This window comes from Pelodiscus sinensis, chromosome 2 (genome assembly GCF_049634645.1).
Source record: "Pelodiscus sinensis isolate JC-2024 chromosome 2, ASM4963464v1, whole genome shotgun sequence".
Classification (NCBI taxonomy): domain Eukaryota; kingdom Metazoa; phylum Chordata; order Testudines; family Trionychidae; genus Pelodiscus; species Pelodiscus sinensis.
The window spans coordinates 178,246,149-178,270,898 of record NC_134712.1 but is presented as its reverse complement, the minus strand read 5'-3'; the positions used below and the strand labels follow the sequence as shown (position 1 = coordinate 178,270,898).

The window sequence follows — 24,750 nt, the reverse complement described above, 5'->3', positions numbered from 1 at the left end:
TTGGCTAGAGTTTCCCCTACAATATGTACCAGTTCCGACTTACATACAAATTCAACTTAAGAACAAACCTACAGTCCCTATCTTGTACGTAACCCGGGGACTGCCTGTACTGTGTTCGATCAGCCTTTAGAGGACAACATCAGCAAGTCAAATATATGCACTCTGTTTTCTTCTATAATTCGGCCTATCGCTGAGATGTATAGTGACTTTTTTTTATTTGAAGGTCTGCTTGGCCATTTCTATTGAACTGTGCAAGTGAATATGTATTTTCTTTAATGGCTGCCTATTTTTTCTGTAACAGGGTTGTGTATTATTGAATCTACTTTTAAAGGAGAGATGTCAGCAACCCTAATGTCTGCCAACTACCCACTGGGCTTCCCAGAAGACGAGCTCATGACGTGGCAGTTTGTTGTTCCTTCTAACCTTAGAGCAAGCATCTTCTTCCGCAACTATAGCCTTTCCAACTGTGAAAGGAAAGAGGAAAGGGTGGAGTATTACTTACCTGGATTGTACGGTAGCCCTGAGGTGTATAAACTGAGCGACAAACAACCTGCCAATATTGCTGGCAATTTCAACTTGTCCCTGCAAGGCTGTGATCATGATGATCAGAACCCTGGAATGCTCCGTCTGCTTTTTCAGATTGTAGTTCAACATCCTCAGAATGAAGAGAGTAAGTAACCACTTGTCCGTTTCCCTCTTTATGCTGATTATTTAATTTTCTCAGTTGTTTTGTTGATATGAATTTGGCAGAAAGAGCACTTGGAATTAGGCTTTCTGATTTTGTTTATAAACATCGGGGCTGAGTTACACAGGCAGTGATTTTTTTGGGGGGGGGGGGCGAAGAGAATACTATTTCTGACTGGCTGCTGTTGGAATCTTTGAACTTTGGATCCAAGTTGAGTTTAAGCAAGTGGGTTGCTAGGCAATGTTGAAAGGTCTGTGGTACTGTGTTGGATGCCAGAGAGGTTTCATTACAGTAAGGTGAACAAGATTCTCTACTCTGTAAGCAGGAGTAAAAGATATTAGAAATAAAATAAAGCAAATGACACCCCCAACTTCTTTTTCAACACATATTCTGTGTTTCATGTCGTACAATTTTATTTTCACTTATTTGACTCAAACACTTTCATAACTTGCTGAAAGGGTTGAAAAAATCAAACACAGCAGTGCTAAGCTTGTACATGAGAGCCGGAGACTGGACCTGGCTGCAGCATAATCAAAGTGAAACTGACAAGTTTAACTGAGCAAGCTGAATAAAATGCTAGTGATAGCAAGAGTGGTAAAAAGTAAATTGGATATTTAAAATTACTTCAATTTTAATCCTACGTATTATATTAGTAATAAAATTAAGGACTTCTTTAGTATTGTTCTTGTACTGTGTCTATTGCCATAGTATCAGAGAATCTTCCAGCAGGGTAATAATAAAGAAGATAACTTTTATCTGGATCCTGACCCTTTACTAGTAGAACTAGCTGAATGTAAAGAGCACTGTGCTATATCATGTCATTTATCTAGATTAGCCAGGTCATTTTGCATCTTCTGCTGCCCTGCGGTTATTAGACTAACACATTCATCACCCTTTTGCATCGAAAACAGATTGAGTTGTTTGACCAACTATTGTTAAAATCTCTGGGGCTGTTGGCCATGCTACTTGGATATTAAACATACACTATCTTGAATGGTTTTAGAGGTCACTTTAAAATCAATATAAAGAACTCCATTTAAAACACTGATTGGAATTTCTTATCACAGAAGAGCACATAGCCTTTTCCTGAGTGAATGATTTTAAAGGGAAAACTGTCCTTGTCGGCAAAACACAAGACAATTTAACATCCTTGCCGAATTCGTTACATTCTTTTTGGGAAGAAATGGAATCAATCTGTGAAAACTGAAGCACTGAAGAGATCAGCTATGGTTTTTCATAAATGTTCTATGTTGGCCTAACCCATTGCATTTAGTGGAAGCTCTGAATAGTGAGTGTTTTTAAAAATCAACCCCCTGATGTACTGCACTACATGCCTACTAATCTAAACTAATCTCTCCAGTCTGCTTTGTATATGTACTTAGTTACCAGAGAATATGTTCAGATAATGTTACAGGTGTAACTTAAAAAAAATAACAGGATAAGCTTTGCAGTCTGTACAATCTATAGGATTAACATCCAACATTTTGGAGACTGTTATACTCAGGCAACATAATAAACTGTGCTAAAGACAGTTCCTATTTGTTTGTTTTTTTACATTTATGTCTTATGCTTAATGTTCTTTGAATGGAATTTAAATTTTCTTTTCTTGTTTTATTATGACTGTACTTGTTTCTGAAAGTGCCATTAAAGGTTACAGACTCTTGGAGTAGGTGTCTTGAGGCCTTTCTAGAGTACATTGACTGAGATTCTGTGATTCTTTCCATTTATAAATTAATGCAAGATCTGTAATTAACGTGGCTATCAGCACCCATGATTTCAGAATAGAGGAGGCTCCCTAACTGGATGATGATGGGATGTGTGTGTATGTGTCAGGATTCGTTTTGTCTCTAGATTGTTGCTGGCTCAGTGTTAGCCAAGGAAGACTTTGAGAGCTGGTATCACCATACTGTTATCTGACTTTATACATAAAATCCTTTCACACTCCACACTAGATACAAGTGTAGAATGTGCCCTTTTGTGAGTTCCAAATTAGGGCATATCACAGAAAATGTGGTGGGGATAAGAGGTGTCTGTTGTACCTCACAGTTCCTCTCAGAGTAAAATAACTTCTTCTCTGTCATGTTAGAGTGTTAATCAGTATACCATGTCCTGGATGATATCAACATTCATATCAGATGACTTTTGGATTAGTTTAGGATCTCATGGCCTCCGTGATAAGACTAGTACTGACCTGTTAGCTTGTGTCTTAGTATACAGGGGTGGGCAAATTCTGGTCCTCCGCGTCCAAACTCAAAGGCAAATTGGAGGGAACTGTTGTCATGTTGTTATTACCCCCATCAGATAGAGTGCACATATCTCAGAGTGGTGCACATATTTCACTGGCCTATTTAATTTCAGAATTCTGTGAGGGAGAACATTAATAGTAGGCCATTTTGTCGAGGTTTGTACTATATCTTAACCATCGTACTTCAACTATCAATATTTCTTCTAAATTTCCTTTCCTTTTATGACATCCTCATGGGTCATTTTGGTATGATGTATGACATTCAATTCATGTGGGGAAGCAGTTACTGCACCAATTGTGTGGAAGTTGCTTTTGGAGTCAGACTAACTGATTATAGTAGAGAAATTCTGGAAGGGCCATGCTGTGGGGAAGGCGAAGGAAACTTTCATTTTCTCCACCATCCATGAACTTTTAGTGATTATCCTCATTCAACACAAGTGCTTGGAGATGCACAAATTATAGCTTATGCAATAAGATAAAATTGCTGCTTTGAGGAACACATCAGTGGAACTGCTATAGATAGCAAGCAAGTTAGTTACTGTGAGATGCCTCTACTTGGAAACAAAGCCCCTGTTTGTTCACGTTGAAGAATTTTCCATCTACTCTATGAATAAGACTAATTGATCGGACAGGATCAGCCTTCATGATAGAACATATCTGTAGGTAGCAAACATTTTTTAGTGAAAAACAACAAATGGTCTGGTAGCACTTTATAGACTAACTAAACATGTAGATGGTATCATGAGCTTTTGTGGGCACAGCCCACTTCTTCAGATGACCGGAGTTATGAGTTTGGGATGTGAACACTCGAAATAAATAGGAGAGGGGAAGGGGGGTGGGAGGGTGGGGAAAGAGCATCAGTAAGTACAGTATCTGGAGAATAGGTACTTAAACCTAAGCAGATAAAAATCAGACTCAATAGATAGATTCCCATGTCAGGAAGGATACTACTCAGAGAGCTGTTAGCACCTTCAATGGTTGTTAAATTGGAAATGTCCTAACCAACCTTCATCACGATTTAGTCCATTAGCATGTGAATTGAATTTGCGGATGAACTCTAATTCCAAGGCTTCCCTGTGGATCTGGCTTGTAGAGCTGGTTTGTGACAAGACAGCTACTTGAAGATCTGTAATAGTATGATTTGGAAGGTTAAAGTGTTCACCAATAGGTTTCTGTACGTATATCTGATTTGTGTCCATTGATTCTTTCCCGCAGAGACTGTCCAGTTTGTCCAATATATATATAGCAGTGGGGCACTGCTGGCATTTAATAGCATAGATCAAATTACTGGATGTGCAGTCAAATGACCTTTTGATTTTGTGGCTTATGTTGTTTGCTCCAGTGATGAATTCGCCAGTATAGATATGTGGGCAGAGTTGGCATCTCTTTTGGTTGCATGGCTGTGTTCCTGGAGGCTTATGATGTGGTTGTGTGGTACAGTTACCAGAAAGAATACGTTTCAGGTTAGGAGGTTGTCTGTAAGCAAGAATAAGTTTTTCTCCCAAGGCATCTGAGAGTGAGGGATCATTTTTCAAGATGGGTTGTAGGTTGTGTATAATGTGTTGGAGGGGTCTGAGTTGTGGACTGTAGGTAACAACAAGAGGAGTTCTGTTGTTTTCTCTTTTGGGTCTGTCTTGAAGTAGTTCATGTCTGGGTACTTTTTTGGCTCTATTTGTTTTTTCACTTCTTTCTCCAGATACTTACTAATGCTCTGTCCATCCTCCCCTCCCCCCCATCCCGGCTGCCCTTCTTTTATTCTCTCCCTCCCGCCCTTCCCCTCTCCTATTTATTTTGAGTGTTCACATCCCAAACTCATAACTGGTCATGTGAAGAAGTGGGCTGTGCCCATGAAAGCTCATGATACCATCTACATGTTTTGTCAGTCTATAAAGTGCTACCAGACCATTTATTGTTTTTTTCTATAACAGACTAGCTCCATTTTTTAGTGAGTTCATCATGTTGGTAGATTATAACCTCCAAAAGGGATGCATGTCCCTTTCTTGCTTTTTAAAGAAACCTTGATGTTTAGGGTAGCATTATTGGAAGAGATTCCCAGAATTGGCCCAACTCTATATATTGAGACAAATGAACAGCTTAGTACTAGTCTTATCATGGGGACCATGAGATCGAAAACTAATTCAACAGCCATCTAACTTCTAAAGACTTGGTGCTAGGTTTACTCAAGAGAGGAATTATTAATTGCCAAAGAAACCACTGTTTGGTGATGATGATTTTTCCAATGACACCTCTGTCTCTTAACTTTCTGGTTTTGGGGGAGGTATCAAAAAAGTTGTGGGAAAGGTGTAGAAGTCTCTGATTCGTTTGTATTCTGGCAATATGGATTTCAGCCAGGATATAATATGGTTACCATACTGGTCTTGTTTGGCTGATTTTACTTTTATCTATTGCTAGGAGCTGTAGACGCTGATACTTTTAGCTCTGTCAGCAGCCTTGAATCAGACTGGCCTCCCATAGGCTGTGTTGACTCACCTGTGAATCTTGACTGAGGAGAATGAAGATGTATCTGAATAACTCTAACCTTTAAGGAACATGCCAAAAGTAGCTATAGGTGGTTTTCCAACTCTCTAGTGCAGGGTGCCAGGGCTGCTGTGGTAGGAGATAGCAAAGTCCACAGGCTGTAGTGCTATCAGTATGTTGATCACACCTCCTTGTTTTGATGTTGATGATGATTTTCCTTGTTGTTGTTTTGTTGTTTTTAAAACTGGATCCAGATTGTAGTAGGCTTCTGATTTACATCATACTTTGCCAAGATAGGGGCATAGATGAGAATAAGATGACATGAAGCTCAGTCCAGTGGAGATATTAACTTAGAGGAAAGCACTTGGCGATTTCACCATATAGATATCTACATGTGTAGGAATATCTCTCTCTCGCTCACTCGCTCTCCCTTTTTTAACAGAACCGACAAGTTACTCTTAACCTAAAATAGCTTCAAAATCACCGGTTAATGTAAGTTGATACTTCTGGGTAAAGTGCATCCCTGTAGAACTACTTGCTAGAGGAAATGACTTCTAATGCTGTTACATGTATTAAAAATAACAATCCTGTTGGAGACTAGATGGTGCAATTGATAATGAGCTGTAAAGTTATTTATTGTCAGGTCATTGGTCTGGCTTCAGCTCATGTTGGCAGAAATTGAAAAATTCACCTATGACAGTTGCCTGGCTAAAATGAGTAGATGAGCTCAGAACAATCGCTAGTGGATAGACGTCCACTTTGCAAAACCATCACTTCAGCTGGTGCTAATTTAGGAGGCCAACTCCACAGGGAACAAAGATGGAATGGATTCAACCTACAGGTGATCCATGTAGGTGTTGATCATGACACATCAGCAGTGCAGCTTTTTTGTTCATGAAATGTGTTTTAACCTTTAATCTGGCTCCATTCGTAAGCATCAAATACCTCAGATCCTCAAGGAAGTTCAAGTTTGACAAATCATGTTGGTTCATATTCAGTGTGCAATCTGTCTTGATTCTGTGAGTAAAAACATTCAATTAATCCATCTTTGAATCGTTTCTATATTGACAGTAAAGTGGAACTTTATAATGTATTGTGTCTTGCAGACTAAATGCTAACCTAAAAAATCTGGCAGGCTGTTGGATTTTGCAAAATGCAAATAATAAATACAGCAGCAGTCAAAAAAAAGCAAACAAAACGTTAGCAATCATTAAAAAAGGGATAGAGAATAAGACAGAGAATATCTTATCACTGCCATATAAATCCATGGTATGCCCACATCTTGCATACTGCGTGCAGTTGTGGTTGCTTTTCTCAAAAAAAGTATCTTGGCAATGGAAAAATTTCAGAAAAGGAACAAAAATGATTAGGGGTTTGGAATGGCTGCCGTATGAGGAGAGATTAATAAGACTGAGACTATTCAGTTTAGAAAAGAGGAGTCTAAGGCGGTATATGATAGAGGTCTATGAAATCATGACTGATGTAGAGAAAGTAAATAAGGAAAACATATTTACTTGTTCCCATAACACAAGAACTAGGGATCACCAAATAAAATCAATAGGTAGCAGGTTTAAAACAAACAAAAGGAAGTATTTCTTCACATAACACACAGTCAATCTGTGAAACTCTTTACCATGGTGTTTCTTAAAGTGTGTTCCACGGCACGCCGGTGTGCCGCAGAGAACAGAGTTCAAAATGGCCGCCCTTAAAAGGGCAGTGCCTGCTCTCCTGATAAAAGGGCAAACTGTTCGGGTATTTTTGCTTAACAATTTCTTTTCCCTGTCCTTTGTTTGTTTTGCTCAACAACTTTTCCCTGCGGTCTTTTTTTTTTTTTTTTTTTTTTTTTGGTTAACTACTTTTCCCTTGGGAATGGCCACCCTTAAAGGGGCAAGCCTGCTTTTTTTTCCTCTCAACAAAAAAATCCTTGGTGTTCCCCATTAAAAAAAATTGTTTGGTGTTCCTCAGTCTTAAAAAGTTTAAGAAACACTGCTTTAGCAGATGATGGTGCGAAGACAAGGAATTTAAAAGAGTTAAAAAAAGAACTAGTTCAATTCATAGAGGATAGGTCCATCAATGGCCATTAGCCAAGATGGGCAGGAATGGTGTCTCTATCCTCTGTCAGAAGCTGGGAAGGGGCAACAGAGGGGGGGATCACTTGATGATTACCTGTTCTGTTCATTCCTTCTAGGGGCATCTGTCATTGGCCACTGTCGGAAGACAGGATGCTGAGCTAGATGGACCTTTGGTCTGACTCAGTATGGCCATTCTTATGTTCTTATGGGTTTAAATAAGAACAGTAAAAATGAGTCCTGTGGTACTTTAAAGACTAACAGATTTATGTGGGCATAAGCTTTCATGGGCTGGAACCCACTTTGTCAGATCTAATGAAGTGGGTTCCAACTCACAAAACTTTATGCCCAAATAAATGTTAGTCTCTAAAGTGCCACAGGACTCCTTGTTGTTTTTACTGAATTAGACTAACACGGCTATCCCTCTGAAATATAAACAGTGTTTTCTCTGAGGATTTTAGTGGATTTCATGAGTAGTTTTCTACAATTTCTTCTTTCAAAGGCCCCAGATACTACTTGGGCTCGTCTACCCTGGCCCCTTTTCCGAAAGGGGCATGCTAATTTGACAGGTCGTAATAGGGAAATCCGCGTGGGATTTAAATATCCCCCGCAGAATTTAAATAAAAATGTCCGCCGCTTTTTTCCGGCTTTTAGAAAAGCCGGAAAAGAGCGTCTACACTGGCCCCGATCCTCCGGAAAAAAGCCCTTTTCCGGAGATCTCTTATTCCTACTTCAAAGGAATCCTATTCAAAGTAGGAATAAGAGATCTCCGGAAAAGGGCTTTTTTCCGGAGGATCGGGGCCAGTGTAGATATTCTTTTCCGGCTTTTCTAAAAGCCGGAAAAAAGCGGTGGACATTTTTATTTAAATGCCGCGGGGGATATTTAAATCCCCCGCAGATTTCCCTATTACGACCTGTCAAATTAGCATGCCCCTTTCGGAAAAGGGGCCAATGTAGACGTAGCCCTTTTGTGCACCAAGTCTATTGAAACTATGCTGGTATTTTGTCTCTATAAGGGACAAACTAATTGGAACTCCATTTAACTTCCAGATTTAAAAGAGAGTTGATATTTGCATGTTCTAACGGCATTCCAAATACTTAAACAAGTTTTACTGCTATCTGTAGCACGTACAATTGGGTGCCAGGGAAAATCATATAGCTGTTCCCAAAAAACAAATATCCTATCTGTACTATTGTATATAGCTGAAATAAATCATAGAGGAAGCGTGGCCTGGTGGTTAGTAGTGATGTAAAAATCTAACTCTTTAAATGGTTAATTGAGAAGCATTAGCTGATCAGTTTGCATTATGATTACATGCTGGCTTCCGTTCCTGGGGAGCTGGCAGTCGCCCTGCACTATGGGCTCTGCAGAAAGTTATTCTGCAAGCTTGCAGTGAAGCCGGCTCCTCAGAAGTGGAGCCAGCATCCAGGAGCCAGTGGGTGCCGGGAGCTAGCTGATAACCCAGCTCCCAGTACAAAACTGCTCCCAGCTGCCGTCCCTACTCCTGGGGAGCTGGCTATGCTGTGAGCTCTGAAGGATAAAGCTTATGCTGCAGAACTCGCAGCATGTGTTGCCACTAGGATTTTTAATGGTTACATTTTTAACCAACTATTACATCCCTAATGGTTAGGGCATTGGACCGGAAGTTAAGACCTGGATTCCCTTCCTGTTGTGCCATTGACTTACTGTGTGACCGTGGGCGTGTCTCTAGTTTTGCGCCTCAGTTTCTCATGTGTCAAATGAAGATAATAGTGCTCTCCCACCTTTTGTAATGGCCCCATTTTTATACATGCTGGCCACAGTGTTCAGATTTTGCTGCCATAATGTTAAGCAGCCTGATTGTGAAGTGCTGAGTCATACTCACCTTATGTGGGTCTTGTGGTTGTGTAGTGCCTCTGAAAATGCAGGCCCCTAAGTTCGTACTTGATGTAGGTGCCCAGCTAGTATGTGCACATCCTCAGTGCCTGCATCACAGCCACTTATTCTTCTGGTCGAGGACCACCCTTGGAGGATGTCAGTGGGACCACTCAATTGGCCAGATGATTCATTTAACTGCAGTGCTTCCATCCCTTGAGAGGAGTTTATTTGATTGCTTTACTACTAAATTACAGCCACTCTCCGACTTATGAACACACCAACTTATGACTATCCTTACTTACGACTAACCTCCCATTAACTCCATTATAATATTTTCGAGTTAAGAACCATGTACGTCAAGTTTTTCGAACAGTGCGGACAGCACATTAAAGGGTATTTCCGACTTACGACCAAACTGAGTTACGACCAGGTGTTTGAAACATAACCTGTTTGTAAGTCGGGGACTGCCTGTAGTCTGGTAGCTCAAACCTTAAGGGAGCAGAATCTTACAAGGTTTCTGTGACAGAATAATAGCTTTTCAAAAACAAGCTTCCTACTTGAATTGGGCGAAAGCAGTTGCTGTCTGTCTGGGCAAATGCAGCAATATACCACATTTAACAGAAGCCGCTTCCCTTTTGATTTCCATTTAGAAAACATTGTGTGGGACTCACAAACTGAGGTTCTTATCTTTTAATTAATGGAAGAGACAGAAAAATAGGTGCAGTAGGACTAAGTAGTCCAAGACCTCTTCAGTTATATTAGCCACACCTTCCTAGCTCTAGCTGTCATTTACCATATATCATGACACTTCCGCAGCAATGAGAAAAAAAACTTTATTTACTCCCGCTGGACAGACGCATTCTCTAGAGCATTCAGAGGACTGGCATTCTGTAAAGGGACAAATGTCCTCTGGATTTAAAATCAAGCACAAATCTCTTAGGCTGTGTCTAGATTAAACCTCTTTGTCAACAGAGAGATGTAGATTAGGCACTTCGAAAGTGCAAATGAAGCCAGGATTTAAATATCATTTGCATAAACATGGCTGCCGCTCTTTTCCGAAATGGAGCTTTTTTGAAAAAACCCTGCGGTCTAGATGGGGCTCTTTCAAAAATACAACCCTTTTTCAAAAGATCCCTTATCCCTCATAAAATGAGGTTCACAGGATCTTTCGAAAAAGGGTTTATTTTTCGAAAGATCCGCGTCTAGATTGCCATTTTTTTTTTGAAAAAGCTCCATTTAAAAAAAACGGCAGCCATGTTTATGCAAATGAAGTGCAGGATATTTAAATCCGGCTTCATTTGCACTTTCAAAGTGCTTGATTTGCATCCCTCTGCCGACAGAGGGCTGCAGTCTAGACATAGCCTTACGAACAGCCTGTAGTCCCTCTGTGTGCCATAGACCTGCAAAGACTTAAATGGACTGAGACACTACCTGTCTGAGAGACTACTTAACTCCCAATGCCCCAGTAACACAGCTACAGTCAGCAGAGCCCTGTGAGCCGGATTGCACTCTTTATACAAGAAAGGGGGGCTGGTGGCAAGGTGTTTTCTGTAAGGGCCCAGGGATTCTGGAGCTTGTTTAACTCACACACCTACTGGGTATGGTTCACTAGCCCAGGTAGTAACCCTTTAGACCACTTACAAAGAGAGAATGAGTGTGCTCTGCAGCCTTAACTGAGAGCCAGCTGGCTTTTAGCTCAAGCTATACAGGCACATGCACTAGGTCCCAGGTTTGGTTCTGCCTGTCAACACTACACTTGCTCCCCATCCTTGATCCAAAACAGCCCGTATCCGATGACATTCTGAAGAAATGTGTGAGAGAGGGGTTTAGGTGAAGGATACAGGTCTGTCAAAAGGAGGTGACAGACTGGTTTTTTTGGATTTTTTTCACGTTTGCTATCTACCGGCTGAAGCAAATTATTATCAGCTGTTGATTATTGGAGGCTGCTAGTTGGTGTCGTCAGTTTATTTGTATTTATTTCAACTGACTGTAAATTTTCCAGTGGAACTGTTTTCTGTCATAAAATTATTCTAAAGAATCAAAATGTTATATGTGACCATGTCGGTTCCATCTACACACTTCATGGAAACCAGGCAGGCTATTCATCTTACAGGCTCCCTATATAGCCAGCTACTCCCTTGTTGGACTCCCCATGTCCCCTGCCTGGAATTTCATGAAAAACTCCATTTCATTTTTCTCAGAAGAGAATTTTCTAGAACTCCTCTTCCATGGAAATATTGATGTATCCAACTCTTTTCTGATTCAGAATGAAAAGTCTCAGAACTACCCATTCTTTTTCACGGAATGGAAATTCCAGTGCACGCAGAGCTGTAATATGGATAGTGCTCAGTGATTACTGTAAATTACATTATACTTAGCTGCTCACAGCTTTGTACGTGTGTGCATTTTAAATGTCAGATCTAAAGAAATGAGTATTAGGAAGCCCTCTTTTATACTCTATTATCTTGATAAACTTTAACAATGTTGCAAGCATACCATATTTATCCATTTCCCCTCCACTTTGGACATTGTTGGCAGAGCTTGATTCCTAATAGACTCTGGACAACTTGACAGTTTTGTTCACAGCTCAGCTGAAGGAACTTAATTTGTCTAATATGCTTGTACAAGGGGGAGTGAAGGCAACTTTGTAGTCAATGTCAATCTGAGAAATGAGGACTCTTCCATTTGAAATCATTAGTGGGTGACTAGTAGGGTTGGCCAAAAAATGTAAGAAAAACCCTTTAGCACACTGTTTTTGCACAAGTCTCAATTCTGTTTTTCAAAATTTCAGTACTCGTGGCCATTAGTGGTTCAGCATGAGCAGTACGTTTTGACCCATTTCTCTGTCCTTCCCCGGGGGCCCTTTCAAGTGATGAGCCTAGTGCCTTTGCTCCTCTTACAGTGGAATCTCATGATTCACCCAACTTTCTGCCTGGTTTTTGAGATTACAGCACTGCTGTTTGCTAGCCCTGTTTCTGGCAGGCGTGGCTGGTTTTGATTCCTGTAAAACACTTCTCTTCAGGAGCTAAGACCAGTATGAAAATGCAGTGATTCCAATTAGCTATTTCAAAACAAAGTGCTGTTTATCCATAGGAACAAAGTATTCAGAGAAAAGGGCTAAAACAACAAAAGGCCTACATGAATGACTGTCTTACCTAAAACTTAGCAATTCCCTCACTTTAGACAGGCCCCACTTATCCCAAATACACCACCCACCATTCTCCGACTTCTGGGGATCATAACTCCATCTGTATTCCTGAAGTTCATGCTTCTTTGGTTTCTCTCAGTTTATGGGCTGAGGCTATTTTTAAACCATTTCATTTTCCCCATTTGGATTCCTTTCTCCTGTCGCCCAGTTACCAGCCAGCATATAGATCAGAGAGAGTAACTTCAAAGGAATTGACACCTGAATTGTTTATATACAGGTGATTAACTAGCTGCAACCATTGACTTTGAGTCCTGTAATAATTCAAAACCACCTGACTGACTTACTCTCTAGTTATCCTTTAACAAGAATCATATTACCCATCAAACAGAAGGTCACATAGTAGTCATAAAAATGTTCTGCTATTTCCAAAGTTCTTCATTCTCAATTTTGTTTTGTAAAGCTTAAAATAAAAACAAACAAAACCAAAATGTTAACATCACAGAAAAGTGCTTCAGTCCTTTGTGAAATTAACATGTGGACAGGATTGCTGTCGTGTATGGTATGTAATATAGAGAAATGAAATTAATTAGCTACATAGTACTAGTACTTCATACATACTTAGCAAGTTTCTTCCATAGATCTTAAACCACTTTACATGGGTAAGAAAGCATTATCTCCATGTTACAGTTGGGAAATGGAGACACAGAAAGGTGTTCTCCTGACTTGCTTATGATCACACAACAGGTCTGACAGAGCTGGCAATAGGACCCAGATCTTCTGATTTAGTCTGGGCTCTATCCACTGGTCTATTTTACTACCATTCTATAGCATCTGTTGTGAATTCTATGGTTGTGACTGAAATAATTTTCTGTAGCAAGCACCTTGTATTATTGCATAACCTTTTCAGAAAGCATTAGCATATATATGATCACATGGGGAAAAATATTAGCAAATGGTAAATTTGCTAAAAATGCACTTTGGAGGGGCATGAAAACTATTCATAAATTCATATCAAAGTCAGCTGAAAGTTTCCAAAAGCAACATTTCTTTTTCTTTGAGTCAAACACTTTTTTTTCCCTGTTTTGTATTTTGGTGACTGAAACTGGAAAAAATCGATTTCATTTAAAAATTAACTGATTTTTTTTCCTCCAGAACCAAACCAAAATATCAACTGTTAGCTCCTATCTACATATGATACCTGTAAAGGGGGGTAAAAATAGGAAGTAGAATGAGATTCCAACTCCTAAATCAGAAAAAACTTAAAAAATAACGAATAGTCTAGTGGCACCTTAAAGACTAACAAAACATTTGGATGGTGTCATGAGCTTTTGTGGAGTATCTGAAGAAGTGGGTTGTACCCATATAAGCATAAGCTCATGTTTTGTTAGTCTTTAAGGTGCTGCTAGACTATTAGTTGTTTTGTACGTTTTTCCTGTTACAGACTAACTCAGCTACCCCTCTGAAGCTCCTAAATCAGAAGAATGTTTATTTGTATAGGTTCCAATAGTTTAAAAAATAAATAATGCTTTCCTACTAAATGTAAAGATAAGTCCAACATCTGATTTTTGGAGAAGAGAGGAATAGGGTGAGGTTCCAGTTCACCTTATTTCTTTAATTGCTATGTTGATTTATATATATTTTTTTCATTTCAGATGTAACATACTTAATTGACTTAACCAAAGAGAAGGACCTAAGTGTAACAATACATACCAAATCACCATACAATGGGCACCCGATGCAGTTTGAACCAGAATGTTTGATCTGTAAAGATCCTAGAACCTGTCAACACAACGTAACTTTAATATCAGGCAACACATACATGATTTCCTTCTTGTGTTCTGATTTGGAGCATCTGAGGATCACAGCTGAAAAAACCATAGGTATGATAAGGTATTTTGTTACTTGTAGAAGGGTTCTCTACATGTTCTCACTTCCACAGTATTCTACTGAAGATTCAGGCTTTTAAATCCCATTTTTTATTTGTGCATAAGTGTGGTTTGGCTTGCAGACAAGCTCTGAACAATAAGGTAGTGGGTACAATTAATCAGTAAATAAAACCAGTTTATGTTTAGAAGGCAGAGATGTGGTGACAAACAAGAACAGCATAGCTGGTCTCTGGAGAAGTTCAGTTATAGCAAATGGAAGACAAGCATGTGAGATGGAAGCTTCTTGCTCAGTGCTGGAACTTCTTTTAGGGCAGAGCTGTAGCAAAGCTCTCCTTCAATCCTAGGGTGGTTTTCATCCATGCTTCTTACACCACATGTCTACACTATGCCCTGGAAAATCTCATGACGCATATAGACAGATGGTGAAGGAAAGATAATATCTTGTGCTTTGTGCGCTGACCGACGCTGTGCATTTGTATTTCCCAGTTTTCCTTAATATCCTCTAACAGTCAGGAGAAAGACTTCAACTAGATATACACAGTAATTTTATTAATGGTTACTATGGAAAATACAGTGGGAAACTTGAATACAAGTTGTACATCTCTAGACCGGCACCCTTGGGACCTGACTGGTGCCAAACCACAGAATTTGCCAAACCACGAGAAGTCAATATTGTCTTACAGCATTCCTAACACTTCCACTGCTTGCTGGACTCTTAGAAGACATTTAGGGATAAATTAGAGCTAAATAATAGCACAGGACACTGAGAGCTAGGACTGGTGGCTGAAAACAAACTTTATGCGATGACAGGAAACTTGGCCACACTCATGATAAACAGGCATCTGGCTAACTAAAATCATTCCAGACAACAGATGTTGTTGGACCAGAGAGTGCCGGACTAGAGAGGTTCAACCTGTATAGGGATGTCTCCTGTAGGATATCCCCACAGGACCAGAGCTAATTGGGAATTTGAATTATTTCTATCTTTCAATGCATACACCCCCAGTGCCACGCAATGGAACTCTGTTGTATTTTGTTTGTGCAGATAGGGTTGCCAGGTGTCTGGTATTGACCCTGACAGTCTGGTATTTTTGCCTCTTGTCTGGTAAAAAAAAATTCAGAAAATACCGGACACCTAAAATGTCCAGTATTTTCTAATTCCCCCCCCCCTCCAGGAAGTGAAAATACCAGTCACCTGGCAACCGTACACACACTGAGCAACCGGGCCCAGCCGCCTCTTAAGCCCCCAGACCAACCCCCATCTTCCCTACTTACTTGGTTCCGCAAGAAAGCTGCCTTCTGGCTCTGATCAAGAAAACAAGATGGCCCCTGCAAAAAGCCTAAAGACTTTTCTTAAAGGGTCCATGCTGTTTTCATGCTGTTTTATTTTTTGTATTTTTTGTATTTTTTTTTTTTTTTTTTTTTGCTTAACTCTCGGGGCGGGGGAGGGGGGGCGTTTCTCAACAACTCTGGTCTCCCCCCTTTTTTTTTCCTCAACAGAATTTTTGTCCCGGTGGGTTTTTGGGGGGGGGAGGGGGTTGTTTGGTATTTTTGGTTAAACCATCTGGCAATCCTATGTGCAGACCTAACCACTCTAGCACGTAGCAAAGCCTCATTTTCATAGCTCTGCTCAATGGGAAAAGTATTGCTATAATTTGTGTCTCTGTGACTGCAGTCTGTTGGGATCTCAGGTACTGCCAAAAGAAGATCTATGCCCTCACTGTGCCCAGGGCTATTTTCCAACTCCCCATTCGGCTGGATAAGTTTATTTGGAAGCTGTTGGCTCCAGAAGAGATCAATGTGGAAATAACATCTCCATCCTTGAAACTACAACAACATGTCCAAGAGCATAAGTGCAATACAAGTTACAGCTATGGCATTGTCAGCACCACTAAGGAAAAGGAATTAGACCTGGGTATATTCTGTCCTGGTGGAGCCATTGAAAAGATTCAGATGAGAGACAATATCACCATATCCCTAAAAACATTTGGCAGAGGATTCTTCAATGCGTCTCTTAATCAGGATCTGAAAATGTCTTTTGTGCCTTTTATTAAAGGTAAGGTGGAGGGTCTGTTCCCTCACTCCATTTCCCCAACTCATTTGGTATATCCGTTAACAAATAACCATTGTACATCCATTAATAAAATAGGAGTTGTTAAATTGCTTAAGGCCAAATTTTAATGTCATCACTTGGGCAAAGCTTCCTTTGAATCAAGGGGTAGTTTTGCCACTGTAAGGAGGGAATAACAACTTGAGAGTTGGAGTTGTAGGTGGGTAGTTATGAAGGAAATCCTGCAGGTAAAGCATGTTATGATGAGATGCTGTGATTTTTTGTGTGGATCACTGGTCACCTTTGTAAGTGATGCATGTTTCATTTTAGAAAAGACTGGCTAAGTAATGTATTTAAAGAGAAAGCTAAGAGCAGTGGCAATATTATGTATACACTCTATCTCTACCTGTGCTACAGAGGAATGCATCTTCACTGTGACCCCCGACGCAAAAGCTCAAGTTTATCTACAGACTCCTAACTGGTTCCACGGTTTGCCTCCTTATGTCTCTGTGTCCTGGAACATCACAGTCCCCAGTAAGCAAGTTGCTCGCTTAGCATTCTCGAAGGAGCGGATGGACATTGCTTGTGAAACAGGGCGCGCCTACGTCAACATAAAGGAACAAAAACCAAGGGCTGAAGAAACTGTGCGCCGTGAAGATGAGATGCTTCCTGAGCCCCTTCATATGTATCACCACTTCTGGCTAAACATCTCTAACTGCAAACCAGTGAACAAGAAGCAGCTGAGCCTGCAGTTCTGGTTGACGTTTGTCCAGCAAAAGACAGGTGAGTTGCCACTCTTTTTCTCCACTGAGGGAAGATAATGCTCTGCAGTGCGGATACTCTGGTGTTTTCCGTCCACAGATGTGGATGTAGTTATAGACTATTTGCTTCATCAATTTGTTGTGCACAGGGATGCTTCTCAGTAGCTTTTTCTGCATTTTGTAGCAAGCAGCATCAGATGCCTAACTTCTGTGCCAGGATCCTCTCTCTTTTTTTGGATGCATTCTCTTGGGAAACAGTCAAATGAAGTAGCAAGTGTTAAAATGCTGAAGAGATTGAAATAGCAGAATGGTGAGATATTATTCTGAACTTAGTTAAAACAGATAATGTAAAACTGGGTATATACATTTTAAGATACTTAAGGACCAATCTGTATTTCAGACACTTTATTAGCTTTTAGGAATATATATTTTAACTATTAGATTTTTTTCCCCAATTTCACTATAACTTTTGTTTTTCAGTTTCCTTTTTGCTACTTAGCTCAAAAGCAAGTAAGGGGAAGATATTTTCTTATTGGAAAATGGACAAAAGAGTTTCAGACTCCTGTGGGATTAGATTCCTAGTCTGAACATTGGTATTTGGATGCACTAATTTCAGTGGGACTACACATAGGTTCTCGCTATCGGCCCTAAGACATCAAGGCCTAGAGCACGAGGCATAAGGGATCAGTCGGCAAGTCTTTCCTTGCCGACCGATCCCCGTCTTGACTGCCGCTTCGTGCCGACAAACAGTTGAGCCGGCACAATGCGGCGGCCATTTTTATTCTAATGAAGCGGGGGATATTTAAATCCCCGCTTCATTGACTATGTCGGTATGTCTAATTTACATGCCTCGTTAGGCAGAGGCATGTAGTCTAGACATACCCATAATCCACTCTGCAGTCATTTGAAAAAATCCAATAAAATTAGGGACAATACTTAGAATCAGTCCCTGCATCTAAGAGCTTTTATTAAGTCAGTCTTTGCTCTTAAAATTTTGTAAGCACTTTCAGCAGTGGGAGAAGTCTGAAATAATACTGAAATCCTGACATTGCAGTGGGAATTTAATAACTGGAAAGCAAAACAACACACAAGTTAAAATTGGAAAACATTGAGAAATAAAACCAGAGTGACGCACGAAAAAAGACTTCTTAAAATTTCATTGTATTAATTCCTCGAACTGCCCTTTCTTTTTTGTGAGATGTCTAGTTAGGCACAAATCTAGCAATCTGATCTGGTCAGGGCCAGTGGATCCTTACAGTCACATGGAGCTGATTGCAAAAGTGGGGTCATAATCTATAGATATAGAAACTTCTCTTATGTGTCTATCAAAAACCTGGCATGCTTTTGCATTGTATAAATAATGAAGGTACATATTAAATGCATGTTGTGGGTGTGCATTTTTTAACGTGCATCAATGTAAAAATGTGGCACAAGGTTTTTCTGGAATGGCTACAAATATTACTCCGTTTAATATTGGTCATAAAATCCCTGCATTTTGTAATACCTGGACCTCAAAAATCTTTGAGAGCCATAGGTATGGACTTTAAAAGTTTCTTTTTTTGTCAGAGATCATAGAATTCTAGAACTGGAAGGGACCTCAAGAGGTCGAGTACAGTCCCCTGCCCTCACAGCAAGACCAAACACTCTCAGTCTTCTTTTCTAAACTAAACAAGCCCAGTTCTTTCAGTCTTCCCTCATAGCTCATGTTTTCTAGACCTTTAATCAGTTTTGCAGCTCTTCTCTGAACCTTCTCCAATTTCTCCACATCGTTCTTGAAATGCGGGGCCCAGAACTGGACACAATATTCCAATTGGGGCCTAATCAGTGCAGAGTAGAGTGGAAGAATTACTTCTCATATCTTGCTCAAGTGTTTTATTTTTAATGCCCTAATTCTCCTGAGTTATCCAATGCAATCCAAGAATGTATTGAATAATCTGTTCCCCGCTGTGTTAGTTTCCCAACATATGGCTGGATAGTTGAAGTCCCCGATCATCACCAAATCCTGCTGTTTTGTGAGTTGTTTAAAAAAAGCCTCATCCAATCTGTGGACCTCCTGCCTGTCCAGATAAAATGTAGTGCACTTTATTCTCCATCTTTAAGCCCCAGATCATATGCAAAATCTTTATCTGTAGAAATAGTCCCAGATCAATGTGAGTACCAGCATTCATAGCCATGCATGTGCTTATAGAATTGAGGCCTAGAGCAAGAATTGGCAATGCAGGTTAGAATAGATTGTATCACCTTCTAATTGACCTCTAATTCTGTTCCTCTTTATTTCAGATTTCATTGCCTGTAACTTGTTTCACTCTTTAATTTGTTTTTTCTTTTACATTTTTTGTTTTGTTTTAATTCAGTAAAATGTCCAGAGCTTCATTCCCATAAACTCCTACAACCTTGGTGCATTGACCTGCTTGATTTATTTGTGAGGCTTTCATTTATGGCATGTTAATGATCTGCAGGGGTGGCTTTTCTTTTTTGGTGTTACATTTTAAATTGGTTGAAGTAGAGTTAGGCTTTGTCTACCAGATTAAAATGCTGCTGTGGCACTGCTTTAACACAACAGTGTGGTTGTGTCACCAGTGCTCGGAAAGAGCTCTCCTAACACTGTAGGAAAACCACCTCCCCCGTGCTGGGAACCCGTTTACACTGGCAAGTTACTGCGCTGAAACTTATTTCATTCCTTTACTGCTGGATCCTTATCCTTGCTCAAACTTTTTTGTGTAATCGGGCACTCAGATGTGAGACAGGACCTCTGCACAGACCTGCTATCTTTAGCAGCAATGATGTGAGTCGAGTATGGCAGCTAGACTTCAGTGGGAGGTTAACTGTTGTTGCATACTGCTGTATGATTTTATTTCTTTTCGTTGTGTCTTTTTCTTTTGATAGATTCGCTAGTGATAATCGCTGTGGTGGTTGGAGTGGCTGGAGCACTTGCAGTTATTGGAATCATCATATGCTGCACTAGAAAGAAGTATGTTCATTACTCCAGATACTGATTTAGGCATATTCAGAAGCAGTTTTTCTAGGGAATACCATTCCTCTTATTTCATATACTAGATAAGTGGCCCTTAAAGAAGGCATGCAGTAGAAGGCGTAGAAAAGATAGATACAATGGGTTGCAGCTAAAAAGCTTATGAATCTTGCAACAATATTACCCACAAGCTTTGCACCAGCATAGATTTCTGGTATTTAAATGTATTACGGTAGATATTACCTGAACTTTAACACAGGTTTCCAAGCTCATTTGGCTGATCTCCCTGAAAGTGCTGTATAGTCACTATTCAGACAGGAATCTCCTTCCCTTTCCTGATGTTTCCTAAAACAAGTCAGTCATTTTATGCATCGGTGCATTGAGCAGCATTCAGTCATGAACAGATTTGACGTTGTAAATTCCGGGTGCTGTAAGGAAGTCCTATTATGATTAAATCAGTAATATTTCTTATGGTTATGGGTGGCAACTGTTTACAGGTGATATGAACTGAAAACTAAGTGCATACTAGCGAGAGAGTGGGATAGACAAAGGCCAAAATCAATCACTTTCTGCACAGCTTCTAGGGCTAGAGGGTTCTCGTGGCCTGCGAAGATTAGTTATTTAAAATAAATTTGAACCCTGAAGGAAGGAAACCAATCCTGCAAACACTCATAACTTTATTCAGATGAGTAGTCTCATGGAAGCCAGTCAGGGTACTTGTTCATGTAACTGTGCAGGGTTGGCTCCTCAGTTTGTAGATGTGCTAGGAGGTGACTAGAGCTCTGAAAAATCATCTCCCCTGAAACAAGCTGTTGAAAAGTCCTATCATTTTCTAGCTTGGGTGCAAAAAGTTGGGGCACTTTGCCCTAGGGCAGTGTTTCTAGCTGTAAACTCCTTGCAAACAAACTCCACTGGCCTGCAGAGAAAATGCTTGAGGCATTGATGGAAATATAATTAAATATGAAGTATAAAAATAAGTAGAAGTTGTTGCCTTACAGAGTTTGAATACACAAGTAACACATTGATTGACAGTGGTTCTCACTAGTTAATTTTGGCTTTATAACAGGAGGAAAGAAAGCCAGAACCCTGGGGTAGGTATATACAATGCCAACATCAACACCCAGATGCCTGGAAGACGGGACTTTTTCAAGAAGAAGAGGCAGAACAATGATTCCCATGTCTATGCAGTCATTGATGATGCCATGGTCTATGGAGATTTTCAGATGCAATCCAATGGATCAGTCATTCCCGAGGTAGATGTGTATCGGCCTTTTGATGGACCAGTGAGTGCCATACCGCCTACTCCACCTCCCATCTCTTTCATGAAAGCCACTAAAGTTTCTGACCCAGGGGAGTCCCCATTCTGCTCAGTGAGTGACAGTGAGCCGTACACTTTTGCACATCGCACACCAGAGGAGACCAGGAGCACTGAAGAGACACAAGTGAACAGTGCTGGAGATGTGGACGTGCCCTTATTGGAAAGTAAGAAACAAGAAGGCTTAGAAGAATAGCTTATTCCAAAGGAATGATTTTGGTTTGTAAATAAGGGTGACACTGTGAAGAAAAGTGCTCTTGTGTGCTATGGAAAAATCAGAAAAGGAGATTTATTTTTTTAAGCATGCATAGACATGGGTTGTTTTAACCTCAACAGCTGATATATTCAATTTTAGAATGAACTTTTAGGAAACCTGTCCACTGTTCATGTGCATCCATGAATGAAAGTGCTTCTCTTTTGGAAATGGAAGCAAAGTTATGCTTCCACTTTTAACATAAAGCTGTAGGGAAAATGGATTTTTATAAGCACAGGAACTGAAGGGAACTCGGATAATATTTGCCCCGTTATTTCTCTTTTCCCAAGTAATTGTTCCTTATGAAGATTGCAGGGTGTCAGTTGACTCTGTATCCCATGCCACTGACTCAAGGCAGCTCTTAGATCTATGAAATGTTTTTACGGGAAGCTGTATTTCTTCCCTAACATCTGAGCATAGGAAGTCATATTTATACCAGTTCTTCCACCCGTGTCTCCTTGTTTACCTGCAAGAATTGGTGTATTTGTTTATAAAATTTATCATTTTTGAGAGCTTAAAAAAACTGCAGTCTGTTTGGAATTCTGGTCTTACTATTCCATTATTCCTTGTTCCAGTAATGACAGAATTCTGAAGAAATAATAATGGCATTCCCACTAATCTTTTGTACTCGACCTACAAGAGAGTTTTGTTTATTGAAAGAAGACAAATGTTGAAGTGGAAAAATGTGTTCCACTTCCAATACACAATTACTCTGTCAGGCCCCTGTGCAAAATGTATGAATTAATCCACACAGAAAGCCTAGGTATTTATTACAACAGTAGGGTGGGATTTACAAGTGCCTAAATATAGTGCAAGAGCACATTTCTTATAGCTATCCAAGGGAGCTTGTGCTCCTAAATCATTTTAGATGCTTGTGAAAATCCCACCCTAAATATTTAATAGAATATAATGTTAACAAGACGTAGCCAGCATGTACATCAGCCATTTTAAAATCTGGCCCTCACTTTTAAATTATACAAACGTTCATGGATGTACAAGAGTGAAATTGTATGCTTTTCCATGCAATGTTCAGGCTTGCATGTGCAAACTGGGTAATTCAACAGAAATGGTAAGATGCCTGGCCCCTTGTGTGTACAAGTGCCTGATTTATGTGTATGTACAGTGATTACATGTACACTTTTGCATATGGCGCTAGAACTGACTACCTGGAGAGCTAACTCTGCTTGTCTTATTATGAATGATCTCTCACATAACAATATTTGAAGGGCAACATCACTTATGCTGAAGACTTCAAGCAACTGTAACCGTCTATGGCTGAAATCCTAGCTCAAATTAAGTTAATGGAAATTTTTCTGTTGACATCAACAGAGCAAGGATTTTCACTTTCTGTGCTAAATATTTTATCATAGCTAGGTACTAATAATACATTCTCCTTGAACCAATATCAGTTTCATACTTATGTCTCATCTGAAGCAGTGTCGTCACAGCATTTCTGTTAGCATATTGTGAGATTCTTGCCATCTGAGAGTACTTTTAATTATGTTTTAGGGAGAATAACTGGTTCTATGTAGCACTTGAGTGCGAACATGTGTATTCTTCTATCCATCTTCTTATTCTCGGAATCACATCTGCCAAGGTATAGTAGAGCATTTAAATGCCCGGTGAGAACTTAAATGCTGCTATTCTACCTTGATTTCTGCAGTAACTATTTTTTATTTTCTCAGGCAAATAACTTCCACAATATATTTTTCTTGGGGGCAATACAGTCCTGTCTCCAGCTGGTCAATGTTATTTATTTTCAGTCTTCCTTGGAAAAGGGTTGAGGGCTCTGTAGAAATATTCAGAACCCAGTTAGCCCTCTGTGTTAATATTTGCAATTTAAGCAAATTTAATTCTCATTCTGGCTAACAAACTACAAAGCATAGGACATAAACCAAACTTTTCTCTCATGAAATCAAAGCTAAAATGTTTGCAATTGGTTTGCAATTCTCTCTTTGTGATGTTTGGACGTGACTCCATTTTCTTTGCTGCATTAAAATCCAGGAATTGAAAGATTGGTCCCAGTTTATTTTTATTAGGCAAAATTGCAGCTTTAAAAAATATTATGATAAATGCACCTAAACTGTAAGCACAGTAGTTACCAGGGCAGTGTGATTCCTTTCATCTTTCTTCTTTCTTTTCTAAATTGGATTTTGAATTCTCTAGAGTGGCACTAAATGAAAGCCTCAGAACCTTTTTTGAGCACACTGGAAGCATCACTTGAGCAGCTCAGAACTTTAAAGAATCTCTGCAGTTCTGCAACTCTATGGCTTTAGAGCTATTCACATGAACCACATATGAGTGATCAATGAAATTTGGTAGGAATTTGACATTGTAGTGTACACCAGTACTGCCTTTAAGTTACAGGAGAACTATTGGTTTCATTCAAGATGATTTCTACAATAAGTCTACTTTCCCAGGGAGAGGGGAGAAAAATTCTATCAACGAGTATATAAATGTTCAGTCCTACAGACCTTATGCTGGCAAACTCCCATTGATTTTAGTGAGGGTCTTGTCTGTACAAGGAATGCAGGATCAGCTTTATGTATTTTTGTACCTGACAGCTTATAGTAAAGAGAATTCCTGTCAATAAGAATGTATTTCTGTGGAACAAAGTTTACCATGATGATAACTTATTTGCTGAATGTATATATCTGTTTTGTTTTATAGCTGTGGTAGTGTGCTGTTAATTTCTCTTTTTAAAGAAAGAAATGTTTTAGAGATGTATTTTCATATTTTAGGTGCTTCTTTTGTAAAATGTCTGTATGCAACAGAATAAAAGACCCCACCGTTCCTTAGTAGGATCATAATGTCTGTAATTATTTAAGCCAAATTGACATAAGCGTTGAGTTCCAATGTAATCTTTTTTTGGGGGGGGGAAGGGATAGCGCAAAAGCAGACCCGACTGCAAGCATCTGATCCCAAAAAGAGCCTGATTAAAATGTATGAAATTTGTGGTTTTCATTACAATAAATATTATGGCGTCTGTATCCATAGCCACTTTCTTGTTTTAATGTTAAGTGCACGTTGC

The 24,750-nt window shown here is 39.7% G+C and overlaps 1 protein-coding gene across 1 annotated transcript in view; it reads left to right on the top strand.

The window, feature by feature from the left end:
* The window catches only part of CDCP1 (CUB domain containing protein 1), a 54,754-nt gene extending 30,237 nt beyond the window's left edge, over nt 1-24,517 (top strand). The window contains exons 4-9 of the mRNA XM_075921871.1: nt 302-670; nt 14,136-14,363; nt 16,045-16,425; nt 16,837-17,202; nt 20,067-20,151; nt 21,218-24,517. Coding sequence (XP_075777986.1) covers nt 302-670; nt 14,136-14,363; nt 16,045-16,425; nt 16,837-17,202; nt 20,067-20,151; nt 21,218-21,662 — 1,874 coding nt within the window. The 3' untranslated portion in view covers nt 21,663-24,517. The remainder of the gene's footprint in view (nt 1-301; nt 671-14,135; nt 14,364-16,044; nt 16,426-16,836; nt 17,203-20,066; nt 20,152-21,217) is intronic.
* The last annotated feature ends 233 nt before the right edge of the window (nt 24,518-24,750 follow it).